The 18,782-nt window shown below is 44.4% G+C and overlaps 1 protein-coding gene across 4 annotated transcripts in view; it reads left to right on the forward strand.

Annotated features, from left to right (window-relative positions):
* Positions 1–1,060: 1,060 nt before the first annotated feature.
* LOC141103383 (coagulation factor XIII B chain-like) overlaps positions 1,061–18,782 on the forward strand; it is a 1,101,294-nt gene continuing 1,083,572 nt past the window's right edge. For 3 of the 4 annotated variants that reach the window (XM_073592899.1, XM_073592902.1, XM_073592900.1), the window contains exon 1: positions 1,062–1,221. In XM_073592899.1, coding sequence (XP_073449000.1) covers positions 1,149–1,221 — 73 coding nt within the window. In that variant the 5' untranslated portion in view covers positions 1,062–1,148. Of the gene's footprint in view, positions 1,222–18,782 lie in introns of all 4 variants that reach the window. The other variant, XM_073592898.1, reaches the window with a different exon arrangement.

Here is an 18,782-nt window from a genome sequence, read left to right on the forward strand (position 1 = left end):
CTAAATCTATCCCCTATTTTGTAGACCCTATAACTTTTGCACAAACCAATCAATATAGGCTAATTGGGATATATTGGCCTAAACTCATGAAGAAATTTGTTTTACATTTTTATTGTGGATATGTATTATAGCAAAAAGTAAAAAAGTTTTTTTTTTTTGTTTGTTTGTTTTTTTCAGAATTGTCGCTCTTTTTTTGTTTTTAAAAAATAAAAATCACAGAGGTGATCAAATACCACAAAAAGAAAGCTCTATTTGTGGGAAAACAACGTCGCACACCCGCCCAATTGTCGGTTAGAGTAACGCTGTGCCATATCGCAAAAAAATGGCCTGGTCATTAAATCGGTGTTCCGCTTAAAAAGAAAAATTAAAATTCAGCAGCTACAAATACTGCAGCTGCTGACTTTTAATAATCGGGCACTTTCTCTTGTCCCAGGGTCCAGCGATGCGGGGGATCGAAGCCCCGCTCATCTCCCCCTTAGCTCAGCGGCGCCGGCATTGTAACTGTGGGCGCCCGGCTGTGGCTTCACAGCCGGGTACCCATTGCGCATGCATGAGTGGCGCCGCACGCCGTGATTGGCCATGCAATCATCTGGGACCTGTGACGTGTCCCAGATGATTGACAAGAGGGAGGGGGCAGAGCTGATCTCCCTTATGGCGCAGAGGGAAGTGACGTCAAGAGCCCAGGCGTTGAAGGAGGCAGACTACTAGGGACCCTCTAGCAACAGGCATTTAAAGGTGAGTAAAAAAAAAAAAAAAAATTCTCCTAATGTTTTTTTAATTATTTTTTTTATGCGCATAAATTAAATTTTTTTTTGGGGTGGAACTCCACTTTAAGGAGGTAAAACCTTCCGGGGCTTAAGTGGTTAAACCCTTCCCGTCAAAAGATTATGCAAGTACACTTTGTGTGACCTTTGCTGTGTTTGAATTTACCAAAAGTATTTTGCAATGTGTTCTAATGAAAACTGTCCTTAAAAGAGTCTGATGTAAACACCATTGTTTACCTTACTGACTGAACAAAGGTGAGATTGTTTTAGCACATTTACATAAATACGTATATATAAACAGACTAGTTTAGTCAGACTTTAGTCTTATACAATTTCTATCTGAGGTAAAAGCAACACGTCCAGGAGACATTGTGTGGTTTCAAGATGTTTCTGACTGTTTTACTATCACTCTTTACATCTGTTCTAATCTGCAGGGCAGCCCCAACATTAGAGAACGGTAAGATATTGATTGTATTTCTGTGTTGGAGTAAGTTCTTATGTTGTCTACAATGTACATTTTATACTAATTCTTCTATACCTATAACGAGTAATGTAATGCTGTATATAAATCAATTCTGTGAGGAATTTGTATTTTGTGATGTTCATCTTCTTGCTCAGAAAAAATGCTTTACCCTTTTCCACTCTGGTACATTTATATAGAGATAAATAGACCAAAAGGTAGAAACAATGAGATATGGGGGTTGATTTACTAAAACTAGAGAGTGCAAAATCTGGTTCAGCTGTGCATGGTAGTGAATCAGCTTCTAACTTCAGCTTGTTCAAAAAAGCTGATTGCAGAGCTTCACCAGATTTTGAACTCTCCAGTTTTAGTAAATCGACCCCATAGATTTCTATAGACAGCTTTTTTTGTATATTTATGATGGCGCTTTTTTCTGCACAAAATGCATGCACAGTGTTTTCCATGTATTCCAATGGCTCTAGTTCACACCATGCAGTCAGTTTCCAGTTTCTGCACCGGAAACTGACTGCATGGTGTGAACTAGAGCCATTGGAATACATGGGAAAACACTGTGCATGCATTTTTAGTGCAGAAAAAAAGTGCATGGAACTGCATCTGGTGTGAACTGGCCCTAAAAGAGTTGAAAATGTGAATATTTTGGAAGATTTTAAAACTGTGTAAACTTGATGAGCAAAAATGTACTAACAATAATAACTGGCATATGAATAAATTATTTATTTATTTATTTATTTTGTCACATCAGTCGACCGTAGTGAGAGGCACCAATCAACTTTGTAGTTCATTTAAGTTCCACTCCCTCTCTCCTTTGTCTCATCATCGTGACACTTTGCCATATCAAAAAAAAAAGAAAAAACAAAATTTATAAAAACCAGACATAGATCCAATCTAATGACCTTACATCAACCACTCGAAAGGTCGCACGTGTCCTATTTAATAATGTTACGTTTCCTATAAGTCCCCCCCACCTCCCCCTGAACCCCCCCCACCTCCCCCCCCACCACCTTAACCCCATCTCTCCAAGGTCTAAAGTGTCCAATGTGTCCATCACTCCTATTCCACTATGAGAATTTCAGCTCTCTGGCATAGGGCCATGTTTTTTTAAATTTTTTCCAACGTTCCCACTCCCCCGAGCTCACATTTCTCGTATCCTCTATTAAGCTAACCCCTATCTCCATACTGTATGTTTCCTCTACAGCATCTACCCACTCCCATATTTCAGGGCACTCCCTCTTCTGCCAGTTTTTCGGAATAATTCGCTTCGCGGCGTTCAATAAGTGGGGAACTAATGACTGCTTATATTTGTTTATGTCTCCTTCCCCCCCATGAAACAAAACCTCCCACGGGTCTTCTAACACTTCTTTGCCTGTAATTTTCCTGATCAGAGTAAGTATCTTCCTCCAGAAGTTTTTTATTTTTGGGCATAGCCACCAGAGGTGTGCCATTGTTCCTATCTCCTGACATCCTCGCCAGCAGTATGCCGACCCTTTTTGGAATTTGCTAGTTATTTCTGGGGTTAAATAGCTTCTGCTTATGCATTTATAGCTCATTTCTGCCGTTCGTGCATCTATTGTTGAGTTACCAATCATTCTCAAAACTCTTCTGATTGTATTTACATCTTTTTTAGTGCCTAATTCCCTCTCCCATTTACTTATATATGGGGGAATCTCCAGCTGATCCATCTTCATCAGCATTTTGTAGATCCTAGAAACTAAGTTTCTTGGATCTTCTGTGTCACATAATTTCTCAAAGTCCGTAAGTTTGTCTCCTGCCCTTATCGGACTTGGTAATTTGCTCACGAAGTGACACAGCTGGAGGTACCGCCACTCATCTATCCCCCGTGCCACTCTCCCAGATCTTAGTTCATGTAGTGTCATAATTTTGCCCTCTTTGATAATGTGTCTTAATTGTGTCTTACCCCATATTGCTTCTTTTCCACCCATATCCTTTAACCCTGGTGAAAAAAAATTGCTCTCTGTTAGTGATAGAAGTGGTGAATTATATTCTCCATTAACTTTTTTGTGTACCCCATCCCAAATTTTAAAAACATTACGTGTTATTACAGGTGTACTTTTATCTAAATTTCTAGTATGTGGAGGATTCCATATTATTCTGCCAAGTGAAACTTTACTAAGGTTTCCCTCTATTCTTACCCACCTTTTTTCATTCTCTCTCTTTGCCCATTCAACCATTCTAGACAGAACTATGGCCTTGTAATACATCTGTATGTCTGGTACTGCTAGACCACCGTTTATTTTCTTTTGTTTTAGGATTCTGAAGGAGACTCTTGGTTTTTTGTTTTTCCATATGAAACTCATTATCATTTTATTTAGCTTTCTTAGATAGTATGGAGGCAGGGGGAGCGGGACCATCTGGAACAAGTATGTGATTTTAGGGAGAAGGACCATTTTGATAACGTTTATACGGCCTATCCAAGAGAGGGCCTTACTGGCATAATTTTTACAGTCAGATCTGACTGTATCTAACAAGGGTAGATAGTTTATGGTGAACATCTTCTCACTTGAATTGGCCAGCTTGATACCTAAATACTTTAGTTCTTTAGTCCATCTAAAACTATACTCTTCTTTCAATTTCTCTCTTTCTATTTTATTTAAATTGATATTTAATATCTCTGATTTTGCCATGTTGATTTGAAAGTTAGAGATCTCTCCGTATTTCCTGAGGGCTTTCACTAATTTGGGCATGGTAATTTCTGGGTCTGATATGTAGAATAACACATCGTCGGCATAAGCTGCGATTTTGTGTTCATCTTTACCAATCTTGATGCCTTTAATGTCTGGATCTGCGCGTATTGTTGCAAGGAGAGGTTCCATGGTAAGAACAAAGAGTAGCGGGGATAAGGGACAACCCTGTCTCGTACCCCTTTCCATTTCGAATGGCAGAGACATTGCTCCGTTTACACCCACCGTTGCTATAGGGTGGTGGTACAGGGTTTTAATCCTCTGGATCATTCTGGGTCCAAGACCCATGATCCCTAAGGTCTGGAACATGAACCCCCAATCCACCCTGTCAAAGGCCTTTTCGGCGTCGACCGACAGAAGGAGGCTTGGGGGCTCATTCCCCCTCGTTTTATGTAACAGAAGCAAGGTCCTCACCCCGTTGTCTTTCCCCTCTCTTTGCGGGATAAACCCCACCTGATCGGGGTTGATCAGGGCATTCATTGATCCCTTTAACCTTTCAGCAATTATTTTTGCGTAAAGTTTTGTGTCGGTATTAAGGAGGGAGATGGGGCGATAACTTGAGCATAGTGTTTTTTCTTTACCGTCTTTCGGTATGATCGTAATGGAAGCCTTTAATGCCTCTCTGCTCATTTTGTACTCCTCTCCCAGTCCATTAAAATATCGGCACAATCTCGGGATCAACAGTTCCCTGAACGTTTTATAATAGGTTAGTGTGAATCCGTCTGGGCCAGGACTTTTCCCGGATGCCATTCCTTCTATTGCTTTCCTAACTTCCTCCTCAGAGATTGGGGTTTCCATCGCTTCCCTTTCCATATCTGTAACTTTAGGCAATGCTGCCTTCTTTAGGTACTTGTTGTTTCTCTCACTCTTATTGTTTACCTGAGTATCTGGTTTGGGTGCTGAGTATAGCTCTTGGTAGTAGTTCTTAAAAACCTCTGCTATTTTTCTAGAGGAATACTCTAAATTACCTTCTTTAGTCTGGATTTTTTCTATGAAATTTCTAGTTTTACCCTTTTGTACTACTTTTGCCAGATGTTTACTTGGTTTGTTAGCCCAGCGGTATTTCTCCCGTGTTATCCTGCCATGTCTTATTCTAACTTCTTGTTCCATTGAAGTTTTCAGTTCCGCCCGTTTGATTACAATTTGTTTGTATGTCTCATGAATGAGGTTTCCAGGTTGTCCCTTATGTTTCTGTTCTAAACTTTCTAACTCCTCTGTTAATTTTTGTATTTCCTCGCGTCTTTCTCTTTTCTTCCTTGCTTCAATCTCAATAAAAACTCCTCTTATGTAGGCTTTATGGGCCTCCCATAGGGTAGACCCAGAGACCTCTTCGGAATCATTTATCGCAAAGTACTCCTCTAGTTCTTTACTAATTCTGTTGGGCCCCTCCTTCCCTCTTATCAGTTCTTCGTTTAGACGCCAGTGCCCTAGATGTCTTCCCTCTTCTCCTATCATTATTTCCATGGACATTGGTGCATGATCTGAATAGGTTATGTTTCCTATCCAGGAGTCCACCACCTTGTCAATGTCCCTGTGCTCAATCAGTCCATAATCAATATGAGAGTATGACCCGTGCACAGGGGAGTAAAAGGTATAGTCCCTTTTTCGAGGGTGTTGCACTCTCCATATGTCTACCATCTGAAGGCTAACCAATTTCTGTTTGATCTTTCTTACTTGTCTACTCTTCTTCCCCTGTGCCAGGGCCGTACTGTCTAAATCCGGGTCCATGCAAAAGTTAAAGTCCCCCATTAATATAATGTGTCCTTTCCTGAACTCCATTAGTTTTTCCAAAATTTTTGCCACATACTTCATCGGGTTTTTATTTGGAGCGTAGATATTCGCCAGTGTATACTCTCTTTCATTCAGTCTGCCTCGCAAAAATAAATATCTACCTTCTATATCCGCTAGGCGCTCCTCCAAAACAAACCTAGTTCTTTTTGCCAATCCTATAGCAACCCCCCGTGTTCTACTTGAAATAGTATCTGCTTGATACCAGACCGGGTACTCCCCCGAAAATAGTCTCAGTCTTGTTTGATGTGAAATATGCATTTCCTGAAGGAATACCACCTCCGGTCCAAGCAGTCTAAGCTCATTGAAGATACTTCTTCTTTTATTGGCCATATTTAGGCCTTTAACATTATATGTAATACATTTTATTGTGTCAGGGCTCATTTTTCAAACTTCATTCTGTCGCCCTTTACCTTAGACCTTGGAGAGATGCCCCATGTTTTCATTTTTAAGATCAAAATGTGGACCCCCTTCCTATCCCCCCCCCTTCTCCCCCCCACCCCCCACCCCAATTCCCCCCCTTCCTCCACTCCCTCCCCCCTGGTCTTCACTAACCCCTTAGACCAGTGTGGGTCACATAACTTGTGTCCCTGCATTGGTCTCCACCTCCAAAGGTGGGACTATTGGTACGTCAGATCATCGATCGATTTTATTCTGGCGACCGGGTGTGTTGATCTTCTAGCACCTTTCTCTACTCTACTCTATTTGCTAACTATTAATTTTCCCTTCTCTCACCACCCCCCTCCCAGGCCCCCCCCCCCCCATCAACCCCCCCCTACACCGCCCCCACACCCAGTTCAATCCACCGCTCGTTGGACCAGTCCATCGCTACAGGCACTTGTAGGCCCAATTTACTGCAGAATTCCTCCAACTCCCCCGGAAATCTCAGCCTAGCCGTTCTGCCATCCTTGCTTCCCAACAAACAGGCGGGAAAACCCCATGTATATTTTATGTTTTGGTTTATCATTTGCTCCACAAGGGGCTTCAAATGGCGTTTTCTCGTAAGCGTGTCTTTGGCTAGGTCTGCGAATACTTGAATCTTTGCCCCTTCGAATTGGAGTGGTGTATGACTTCTCAATTTTACCCATATTTTTTCTTTGTCCTCGTAGAACCTAAACCTTACAATTACGTCGCGACTTCTTTCTGTTCGGCTAGTATCCAACCTTCCAATCCGGTGTACTCTCTCAATTTTGGGGAAATCTTCTCCTTACAGTTCTAAGAGGGGAGAGAAAATAATCGCTATCGCCTTCCTCAGATCTTCACCCCTTTTTTTCCGGAACTCCACGGATTCTCAAATTTTGTCTGCGACTTCTATTCTCCTGGTCCTCTAGCCTGTAGCATATTTTTATCTGATTTTGTTGGGTTATCTTAATTTGTTCTTTTAGCTCAGCGATTTCTCTTTCTTGGTGGTCTACTATATCCTCAGCCCTCTCGACTCTAGCTAGTAGATTTCCTAGGTCCGTCCTTAGCATACTTATCTCTTTTTTTATCTCTGTTTTAATTGAAGATTCAAGATCCTTGAGCATCCCTGCGATTTCATTATTCAAAGAGAGGTCGAGGTCTTGCCTACATTCCATGGTTCTGGAGGTTTCGGGTACGCTTTCAATTAGTGACGACTCTCTTGATTGAACGGGGGTCTGTTCTCCCTTCCCATTTTGTCCTTTTTTCTTTTTATCCCCCATAGTTGACGTTTGGGCTTCTTGGTAGGTGCCCCCCGGACTCCCCCCCCTGGTTAAATATTGCTTAATTGTACTACCTGTGGCGCTTTCAGTGAGGTTGTCCTTTGGTGTCTTTGGTAGTCCCCCTTTCCCAGTTTTGTTTGAGTTTCTGCTCATCGTTTTACCCAACTTAGCACGACGTGTTGGGTTATAAACAATTTATTTTAATGATGCAGTGACAACTTTTTTTTTTTTTTTTTTTTTAATTTAGCCTTTAACCAGTTTTATGTACTTTTGCGAGTACTCTAATTTCAAAGAGCAGGAGTCCCATCAATGTTTAATTATAGCGTAATTTGATATATCTTATTCCTGTATCTTGTATTCAACGTTTCATATAGCATGCAGGTAATCATTGGGTGGTGCTATCAAAATGACGCCATAATAGGTACTGACGTTCCTTCACTGTGGTATATCTTATCACTCAGTACTCTGGATATTACCAATACAATAGTATTGCTACCAGTACACTGGTATTCCAGGCCCGGGGGTGTTGCAAAAAGTGCCGATGGATAATATGTGTATATATATGTACACTTCCGTGAGCTTTAGTATTTTATGCCTGTAACCCCGCCTTTTCCAGTAAACCCACCAGAGGGCAGTATTTTAGTGATTATTTTACCAAGCCACACCTATGTGTTCCATCGTCACCTGCCCTAGTTTTTATTAGTGTACTAAGGTACAGAGCAGAGCACAGCAGAGATGACGAGGTATATAGTAATATGTTCACCTAGGGCCTCAATGACCCGTTATTCAACCTGCCTCTGGTTGCCCATAAGTGGTATCAGTGCGGGTATTGCGGCTGCTTCGTTTGTCCCCAGGGTTTAACTCCTAGAAATGTTTATGGTGTTATACAGAGTCCTATACAGAGTCAAAGCCTAGATCCCACCTTCCCATCTCAGCCATGACAGATAATAATAACAGCAATGATAGTGGGAGGACTGGTATGGTATTCAAAGTACTTTTCTATGAAATATGAAACCACTCACAATATATCTTGGCTTTTCCTTAAGCATCTGCCAGCTCTTTAAAACATTTCTCTTCTTTTGGAGACAAATTTTAAATCCTTGTCTTACCTTTGGGAGTGAGCAAAGGAGTATATATCTTACCAGCTCTCAAACATCTTTACAGCATGCTTTAGAGATAGCAATCCAGCAATCCAATATCAGCTGTGTGCAGTCTTCAGCCGAGAGAGGCGCCGCTAGTTTGGTAAGTTTTCGATATACCAGCGTCTTCTGACAGTTCCTAGGCGTCTCTACACAGTGAAGAGGAGGGGGGGGGGACAGGGCACGGGGGTCCCCGTGGGGAGGGCAGGGTCGTCACCACGTCAATGTGGTCATTTAGATCTCTGTTCGTCCCGTTCTACTCCCGCTATGCACCGGGCTACGAGATCCTCAGCGGCTGTGTTCAGGCACAGCGCGCGGCTCTCCTCACCTCTCCTCGCTGCCCGTGACATACACCTGGCAAACGACTATCCCGGAGTCAGAGAGAGGCCGCCAAAGTGCCGGCTCGCTGGCGTACCTCCAGTCCCACCCTTTCCCTCTGACGTCTCACGTCATCCTCTCTCCTGAATAAATTATTTTCTATTCCTATGCACTTCTGGAGTGTTTGTGTTCTGCACTAGGTATATGTCCTATATATATAACAATGGTGTGTATGGTTACACTGCACAAAATGTCTCTGAACCTAACTCATCCGTGAGGAAACCAAACATGTGATTGGTCTATTATCTGGTTTTATATGCTCTGAAAACTTTTAAATCAGTGCTGGTTCACACCAGGAATTGCACAGGAACAAGCTTGTGCTTCTGTACAATTCCTGTGCGATTTGTGTGCAGCGCTTTTTAAGCCCATTAATTTGGGCTGAAATCACACTGCATCCTACCAAAAGTAGTGCATGCACCACTTTTAAAAATATACTTCAACTGGATCTCATGGTACTTTGATGATCCGCTGATCTGGTGCAGGCAAATGCACTGCGTTTCCTTTCTGCGCTTGATATGTCGTTAACTTTACATTGATGCAGATTGCAGACACAGCACTTTAAACGGGTTTCTTGCACTGCGTTTCAGGGTGAACTGGCCCTCAGAGAGAAATGTCACATTTTGGAGTTATAAAACAAAAGATATATAGGGGCTCAGGCACACTGCAGCTCAAAAAAAAAGCTGCTTTTACAGACATTTGAGCTTTTATTTCTCTGCCTAAAAGCTTGACAAAGCTTTTTGTGCTCTTTTTCATGTTTTTATTAAGCTTATTTAAGCTTTTTTGAGCAGAAGCATTTTTTTACAAACCCTTTCCTCAGCTAATTTTTCCTTTTTTGTGTGTGTGCTTTCGTGCTTTATGGAGGGTTTTTTGGGCACTTAGGCATCTTCTTTGCTTCAAAGCTCCTCTCAAAAATGCGAGTTTGGTGTGTTTTTTTCTGCCTGTAAGAGCATATGCCTGTAAACTCCTGAAAAAGCCATAGTTTGTATGGACACTATTGACTCTCATTTTTTCCAGGCAGAAAAAATGAGAGCTCAACAAAGCTCAAAAGCCTATAGGAGAAGCTTCTTTGAGCTTCTTAGAGATGCAGTGTGCATGAGCCCTAAATTCACACTAATGTAACACTATCAATTAGTTTACACAGCAAAGCATTTTAGTAGTGAAGTATGATACTTCAAAAAGAAAATAGTGTTGGTGACCTTGCCCTTTCTGCAAAACCTCTCTGTCACTCTTTCAGCTCATTTAGTATTGGAGTTGGGGTTAGAGTTGAAAACCATGTGGTTGAGCTACGTTTTTAGCATCCCCAACCACCGGCGAGAGACACGAAAAGAGGAGGATCTGAGCTGCTTTAGGCAAAACCATTGCATAGAGCAGGCAAGTATAACATGTTTGTTATTTTTAAATGTAGCACTCACGCCCAAAGGAGCTGCTGGTAATTGATTGGGCCTGTACTCTGCTCTTCCACCCCCAATGAATTGGCTCAACCCGCTTGACACAGCTGCGTAACAGTGTTGGTGTAAAACTCAATGACAAGGAACAACCCAACAATAGCAATATACATATATTGTACCTCTTGTATTACCTGGATATCCGTTGCTTTCAGTAAAAGGTCACATACCCAATTGTGATTGAAAAATATGATTAGTTTACTGAAAAGAGACTTAGTTAAATGGAGAGAAACCTCTCAAATTCACTTATACAAAACAAACAGTTGTAATAAAGGTATTACCAAATGTTACCTCTAACACACACTGAATAAATGGTGTGAGCAGACGCGTCTCCAAGTGGGACTAATGCTCAGGGTGGTAATGCCTTGACACTGCTCAGCTCTGACTCCACCCTTTGCTTGTTATTCCGCCCCTTCACAAAGGGCCCTTACTCCTTCAGGGGTAAGATGGGTCCATTCTTCTGGGGAGTCTCGGTGCAATGGGGTCTTCTTGACGGCGCGTCTGCATCTCGGTTCCCAACCCCTGGTCTGTATTTCAGGCTGAAGGTAAAACCCGAGAGGGCAGCCAACCATCTATGGCCTGTGGCGTCCAATTTTGCAGTAGTGAGTAAGTACGTGAGAGGGTTGTTATGCGTCTTGATCACAAATTCTGTGCCATATAGATAGTCCCTCAGCTTGTCCACCACAGCCCACTTTAAAGAATTCAAGTGCTGTGGGTGGGGTAGTTCCTCTCAGCAGGGGCCAGACATAAGCGATAGGCCTTAAATAACCTTCATGCTCTTGGTAAAGTACTCTGCCCAGCCCATCTCGACTGGCATCTACGTGCAGTTCGTAGGGTTTGGTAGGGTCTGCATAGGCCAAGACCGGAGCAGTGGTAAGACTCCCCTTCAGCTGTCCGAAGGCCTCTTCACATTGAGGGGTCCACTGGTCTTGGATGGACTCTTTCTTTTTCCTGGGTCCCTCTACTGGTTTCCCAGGCTTGTCTGAGTCTAAACCAGCATCTTCTTGGTTCTTCAGCAGCTCAGTGAGGGGGTGAGCTATCTTGGCAAACCCTTCTACGAACCTCCTGTAGTATGAGCAGAAACCTAAGAACGACCTAAGTTGAGTTACGTTTGTAATCCTGGACCAAGAGGTGACAGCTTCTAGCTTCTGAGGATCTGTGGCCACTCCTTCGGCAGACACGATGTGACACAGGTAATTTACTGAAGGTTGATAGAATTGGCACTTTTCATGGAGAGCTTCAGGTCTTCATCATAGAGTCTCTTCAGGACTTTCTCCAGGCACTCTTCATGCTCCTCCAAAGTCTTGCCAAACATGATAATATCGTCTAAGTACACCAACACTTCAATCAGGTTCATGTCACCCACAGTCTTCTCCATCAATCTCTGGAAGGTGGCTGGGGCGCCAGACAGACCCTGTGGCATGCGGTTAAACTCGAAGAACCCCACCAGGTAATGAAAGCAGTCTTCTCCCTATCTTCAGGGTGCATGGGGATTTAGTAATATCCACTTTTCAGATCCAGCACACTGAACCACTTCAGCCCTGACAGGCTCTGTAAGGCATCTTCTATCCTGGGTGTGGTGTATTGGTCGGGAATGGTCCTTTGGTTCAGTGTCTTATAGTCATTACATAACCGCAATGACCCATTATTCTTTCTCACCACCACTATAGGGGAAGCATATGGACTCCGAGATTCACGGATAATTCCTGTTTTCTTCAGCTTGGCCAGCTGCTCCCGCAGGTCTTCCAAGTCTACCAAAGGGATCCGTCCGACCCTTTCTCGGAAGGGTTTGTCTTCCTCCAGGCGGATCTGGTGTTGGGCACTTTTGGCACGCCCAACATCAAACTCGCTCTTTGACAAAGCAACTCGCCATCTTAAGAGCTGAGTCTTGGCCCTCTCCATCCAGGCAGGTGTGAGAGGAGTGTTCTTTGGGTAGAATTCCTCTACAGGGATTTCATTACCTCTACCACACCCCAAATCACATGGGGAGACTGGGGTGGCTGAGTTTACCTGCCCCAGTAACATCTGAGCTGGCATCTTCACAGGTGAGGCTGTTGTGTTGCGAACACTAACTGGAACCCTTCCGTGACTTCTCTGTAATGCCCTCGTTAAAACCACCTCAGGAATAATCTCCAACCCCATTTCTTCTTTCTGACTGTCTGCTTCAAGGACGATGAAGGGGACTGGTTGCTTCAAATTCAGCTTGGCAGATGCTCTCAAACAAGCTACCTCACCGGGCTGTAATGCTTTCTCATTCCGGTCCAACCTCCAGATCTTTCCCACTCCTTCAGGTGGGGCCTTCCCTTCCTGTACCAGGCGCAGATAGGCTTGTCTCAACATGGGGTGTACACTGGGGGTTGAAGTGTTCTGTTCTTGAATAAGAGGTGCTAGCAGCCTTCTCACGAGATCAGTATTAGTCCCTATGATGAGAGAACTTTTACTAGCTCCTGGAGGACGGGGACAGACCACCGCCAATGTATCAAAAGTTTCCGCCTTCCCAGCTACGGATGGATCAAAGGCCAGTTTGATTGGTAGATAACCATCATAGGGGAAGTTCCGAGTCCCGAGGCCCCATATCTCTAACTCTTCTAACTTCTGTAGTGGCAAGTGTTTGAGGTGCTTGTCGTAGAAGTCCCTGTAAAGAAAAGTCACTTGAGCTCCAGTATCCAAGAGGGCCTTGGTATAAATTCCCTCTACCTGGATGGAGACAACTGGAGAAGGTCCCACTAGTTTGGGAGGGAATTTGTGAGGAGTGGCAGGCTGGACCTGTTTGATGGTTTGTATCTGTATTCCTCTCTTGCAGAGATTTTGATCCACTTTGATCTTCTGTTGAGCTCTGGGGGTTTGGTGTGCATTGATCTCCCAGCGCCTGGTAATCCGGGTCAAAGCGAGTGGGTTACCAGATTGCTCAGAGGCATCATTGGAAGCCATCTGTAAGGATTTTAACTTCCAGCGCCATCTGGTTGCGTTGTCGTTTCTGGGGTGAGCCACTGTAGATGGGTACCCAGTTGGCTCCTTCACCAGGGACCCCTGGAGTTTTCCGCTGGCTTCTTGACGGATATTTTCTTCAATGCTTTGGCAACTTCCACTGCAATATCTGCCAAGTTTTCCCCATTTGGGCACTGCGCGATAAAATGTCCTACCTCCCCACATTGATAACACTTCGGGGCTGGAAGAGGGGTCACATTCCTTCTTCCAACCTTAGAGGTGGGTACAACATGTTTCACTTCTGAAAGTGACTTTTGCATATCAGTTTGGGTTTTCATCACTTCATCAACTTTCTGCTGAATCCCACAGAAGGTTTTTTTGTAAATCCATCTGCGCTTGAGCCAGTTGAGCTATGTCTAGTACCAAAGTGTCAATGGAGTTGCAAATCTCTTCCTCTGGGCTGGTCTCTACTTCGGTCCCGGCCGTATGATGCAAGCTGAGGCACCCTGTTTGTGTCCCTTCATAAGCTCAGATCTTGGTACCTTAGCTGTAATGAGTGCCTCCTCTTCTCTGATGGTTTTTACTAATTTGGAGTAAGTGTGGAGGTTACTTGAGCCCTGGGCCTGAAACTGTAGCACAATAGGATCCAGTAGCTGTGGTCCTCTGATCATCTGTGATACCAAGTTCTTGGTTGCTTCTTGGCTTTTTATCCCACCCTTCATTATGATTTGGTGCAGAATCTGATCTAGTCGCTTGACATAGTCTGATAGCTTTTCACCCTCCTTTTGATAGGTGTGAGAGAAAAGGTAGAGTAGCTCTGTGCAGCCTTCAGTCCTCCCATAGTTCTCTCAGAGTGCTTCTAGACACTCAGAGGCGGCACAGCTGGGTTTGTCTCTTTTTAGGTTACGAATCACATCAGAAGCTGGAGCCCGCAGGCTTTCAATCAATCTGTGTCTTTTTACTGTATCAGTTACCTCCCATTCTTTGACTGCTTGGACAGCTTGATCAAACCAAGTATCAAAATTATCCTCTCCAGAGAGGATGGGAACTCTCCCCTAGAAGAATTGTAGTTTCTGATAGTCAGCCCCTGCACAAACTGAATTGACCTTCTGGCATTTGGATACAAAGTCTCCCAGGGCTGTAAAGAACTCTGGCCCCATCATGACCAGAGGTCCCGAGGAGGGAGCTACTCCTTCAGCACCCTTCGCTTGGCTGGAGCTTGTTGGACCCTCATCTTAAACTCTCAGAGCAGCGGTGTCCATTCTGGTGCTATTGATTGCAGAGTAATAGTATCCTGGACAACCCCCCACGTGTAGCACTCACCCCGGAAGGAGCTGCTGGTAATTGTTTGGGCCTGTACTCTGCTCTTCCACCCCCAGTGAATTGGCTCAACCCGCTTGACACAGCTGTGTAACAGTGTTGGTGTGAAACTCAATGACAAGGAACAACCCAATAATAGCAATATACACATATTGTACCTCTTGTATTACCTGGGTATCCATTGCTTTCAGTAAAAGGTCACACACACAATTGTTATTGAATAATATGATTAGTTTAATGAAAATAGACTTAGTTAAATGGAGAGACACCTCTCAAATTCACTTATACAAAACAAACAGTTTCAATAAAGGTATTACCTACTGTTACTTCTAACACACACTGAATAAATGATGTGAGCAGACGCATTTCCAAGTGGGACTAATGCTCAGGGTGGTAATGCCTTGACACTGAGCACCTTTCCACTTCCAGCACGGCTGTGCAGACACAGTAAACCCGCAGCACACTATGCAATGCTATTAGAAAAATACAACACAGTATAATTACTCAATAGCTCCCCCTGTGGTATAATGCAGTCCTTTGCGCGTAGCAGAAACACAAGGCCTTACAGAGAGTGGTATAGTCTCTTGTCTTCTTTCTTCAACTAGCCATTATACTGCAGTATTTGTATTCCATAGGGTTTGCAGATGATAATGTAACATAAAATAGTGGATAACAGCAACTCCAGTTATGAGATGCATTTATAGCTTCCTTATGCGAGAATGCACACGAATGTTAGTCAGTTTCTAGTGAAGTACAGGCTTTAAGGCCTGAATGAGCACAGTCTAATTAGAAGAAACTGTTCCGTGGGACTGCAGATCTCAGCAGTAATGTGAAACTAGTCTATAGTGTGTTAAGTGCTTTATATAAATTCTGGGCGACAGCCCTCTCACCCCACCAGGCCTGGACAGTTGAATTTCTCCGCTCCAGTGATCTCAGTCTCGTGCAGGTCACGCCGTCACACCGTGCCGCTCCACACGATGACCGGGAACCCTCGGATGGCTCCGTCAAATGTCCTGGATCCTTCGGTTAGATTACACCGCCGCTCCAGCACTCTGTAGTAAGAATCTCTCTGGTGGTGGCTGTTCCGTTCCACGTGATGCAGGCCGCAGCTCCTACAGGCACACACCCACAGATCCCTGCAGGCAGGTCACACGTCCCAGGCCAAAGAAGAGCGAATATGGCCGCGCTGGGCCTTTCATTACCTACCCAGCATGCAGTTCAGTCACTTAGTGTTCATGGGTAAGTGAGTGAGCACTGTGGGTAAGTGAGTCCTTCTGTCCACACAATTAAGTCACTTCCTGTTCATGCTCTTATGTAAAAAAAATATAAACAAGTCTCATTCACATTGTATACCACTAGAGGGAGCCAAATACCAATCTAATAGCATGCTCTTATTATATAGCATTACATGGCAAATATTCCAGCACTACATAAACAAACAAAAACAAGGACTTTAAAGTGGAAGTCCATGCTAAAACTAAAATCCCTGAATCTATAGACATCAACAATCTAATGCCCTGTACACACGACCGGACTTTCCAGCAGACTAGGTCTGATGGTCTTCCAGACGGACTTTCGGCTGACTTCCGATGGACTATCTGAACGAACGGACTTGCCTACACACAACCGGACTTTCCGGCAGACTAGGTCCTCCAGTCTTCCCGACAGACTTTCGACGGACTTACAGCGGACTTCCAAATGAACAGACTTGCCCACACACTGACTAAAATCTGTTCATTTTGAACGTGACTCAGGTACGACGGGACTAGAAAAAGAAGTCAATCTCACCGCTTTTATCGGTGAGATTGACACCTTGCGGGCCCCGTCGCAGAGCATACCAGGCCCTTAGGTTTGGTATGGATTTTAAGGGGAAGGGTCCCCCCCAAAATCCATACCTGACCCTTATCCGAGCACGCAGCCCGGCTGGTCAGGAAAGGGGGTGGGGACGAGCGAGCCCCCCCTCCCCCAAAGCACCCTGTCCCCATGTTGATGAGGACAAGGGCCTCTTCCCGACAACCCTGGCCGTTGGTTGTCGGGGTCTGCGGGCGGGGGGCTTATCGGAATCCGGGAGCCCCCTTTAATAAAAGGGCTCCCAGATCCCGGCCCCCCACCCTATGTGAATGAGTATAGGGTACATCGTAAAAAAAACACACTACACAGGTTTTTAAAGTAATCTATTAGGCAGCTCCGGGGGTCTTCTTCCGACTTCGGGGGTCTTCTTCCGACTTCTCCGCTCTCTCCGGCCTCTTCTCCCGCTGTCCGGTTCTTCTCCCGCTCTCCGGCCTCTTCTCCCGGTGCCCGGTTCTTCTGCCAGGCTCCTCCGCTATCTTCTGCTCTTTTGCCGCTCTTTTGCTAGCGTTGACCCAGTCTTCTCCAACGTCTTGTTCCCTCTTCTCTTCTTCCGATGTTGACACAACGCTCTCTCCCGCTGTAATGCTGTGTGAGCGGTGTGCAATGACTTATATAGGCATGAGGCGTGGTTACCGAGTGATGTTACCCGGTGACCCCGCCCTCTTATGACGTCACAGTCCCAGCATGCCCCGGAAGACCCCCGAAGTCGGAACAAGACCCTCGGAGCTGCCTAATAAATTACTTTAAAAACCTGTGTAGTGTGTTTGTTTTTTTTATTGACACTTTTTTCCCTAAGTGAATGGGTAGGGGTACGAAGTACCCCATACTCATTCACATAGGGTGGGGGGCCGGGATCTGGGGGCCCCCTTATTAAAGGGGGCTCCCGGATTCCGATAAGCCCCCCGCACGCAGACACAAAATGTGTTTTTCCTATTGCAGCGAGCACAAGATGTAGTACCCTGTCGCCGAGAACCAGCGCGATAGGGTCGCGCTGGAAACATTCTCGTGGGCAGGTGCTGTAGCTGCCCTTGCGTCGTATTTGGTTCGCCGGACCAGCATACAGACGAACGGGCTTCCCGATAGGAACTGGGTCCGGCGGAATTCCGGCGGGAAGATTTGAAACAAGTTTTAAATCTAAAGGTTATCGGATTTACGACCGAAACGGTCTGTCGGAAGTCCGATGAAGCCCACACATGGTCGGATTGTCCGGCGGATTCGGTCCGTCGGACCAGTCCGGTCAAAAAGTCCGCTAGTGTGTACCCGGCATAACACTAACCTATCTAGCCCTGTGAAGAAAAAATCAGTATACATACCTTTTTTTAACCCATTCCAACCCGATCTGCAGTCACGGAAGCTCTGCAGAGGACACAGCCAGCAACGGCTGTGAAATTAATGGGAAGTGACGTCACCCATAGACTTACTATGGGGCTTCTATTGTCGTCTGTGTCCTCTGCACCCGTCTACACAAGCGAAGCCACAGCTGACAGCTCAGTGTGGGATCCGGTCGGATCGGGTCTGACTGGCTTCCAAAAAGGTATGTATACTGTTTTTTTTTTTTTACAGGGCTAGATAGGTTAGTGTTAGATCGTGGATGTCTATAGATGTAGGGATTTTAGTTTTAGCATGGACTTCCACTTTATTATGTACTTTGATGCTAAATACCGCTGTTATGGCAGCAACCGAGTGAGAGAAAGATGGTCCCTGCTTGGTTCTATAACATTGAATGGCGGAAGCGACGTCAAATGTCACTTCCGCCCAATGGTCTTAAAGGGAAATTTTTTTTGACATTTCATTTTTTTTTATTGCATTTTAATGTAAAATGTTAGATCTGTGGTCTTTTTGACCCCACATCTCACATTTAAGAGGTCCTGTCATGTTTTTTTTTCTATTACAAGGAATGTTTACATTCCTTGTAATAGGAATAAAAGTGACCCAATTTTTTTTTAAAAAGACTGTAAAAAAAAAAAAAAAAGTAAAATAAATAAGAAAAAAAAAGAAGATTTTAAAGCATCCCGCCCCGCTGGGCTCGCAGAAGCGAACGCATACGCAAGTCGTGCCCGCATATGAAAACGGTGTTCAAACTACACATGTGAGGTATCGTCGTGATTGTTAGAGCGAGAGCAATAATTCTAGCCCTAGACCTCCTCTGTAACATGTAACCTTATGAAATTTTTAAACGTCGCCTATGGAGATTTTTAAGGGTCAAAGTTTGTCGCCATTCCATGAGCGGGCGCAATTTTGAAGCATGACATGTTGGGTATCAATTTACTCAATGTAACGTTATCTTTCATAATATAAAACAAAATT

Source organism: Aquarana catesbeiana, linkage group LG07 (genome assembly GCF_042186555.1).
Source record: "Aquarana catesbeiana isolate 2022-GZ linkage group LG07, ASM4218655v1, whole genome shotgun sequence".
NCBI lineage: Eukaryota > Metazoa > Chordata > Amphibia > Anura > Ranidae > Aquarana > Aquarana catesbeiana.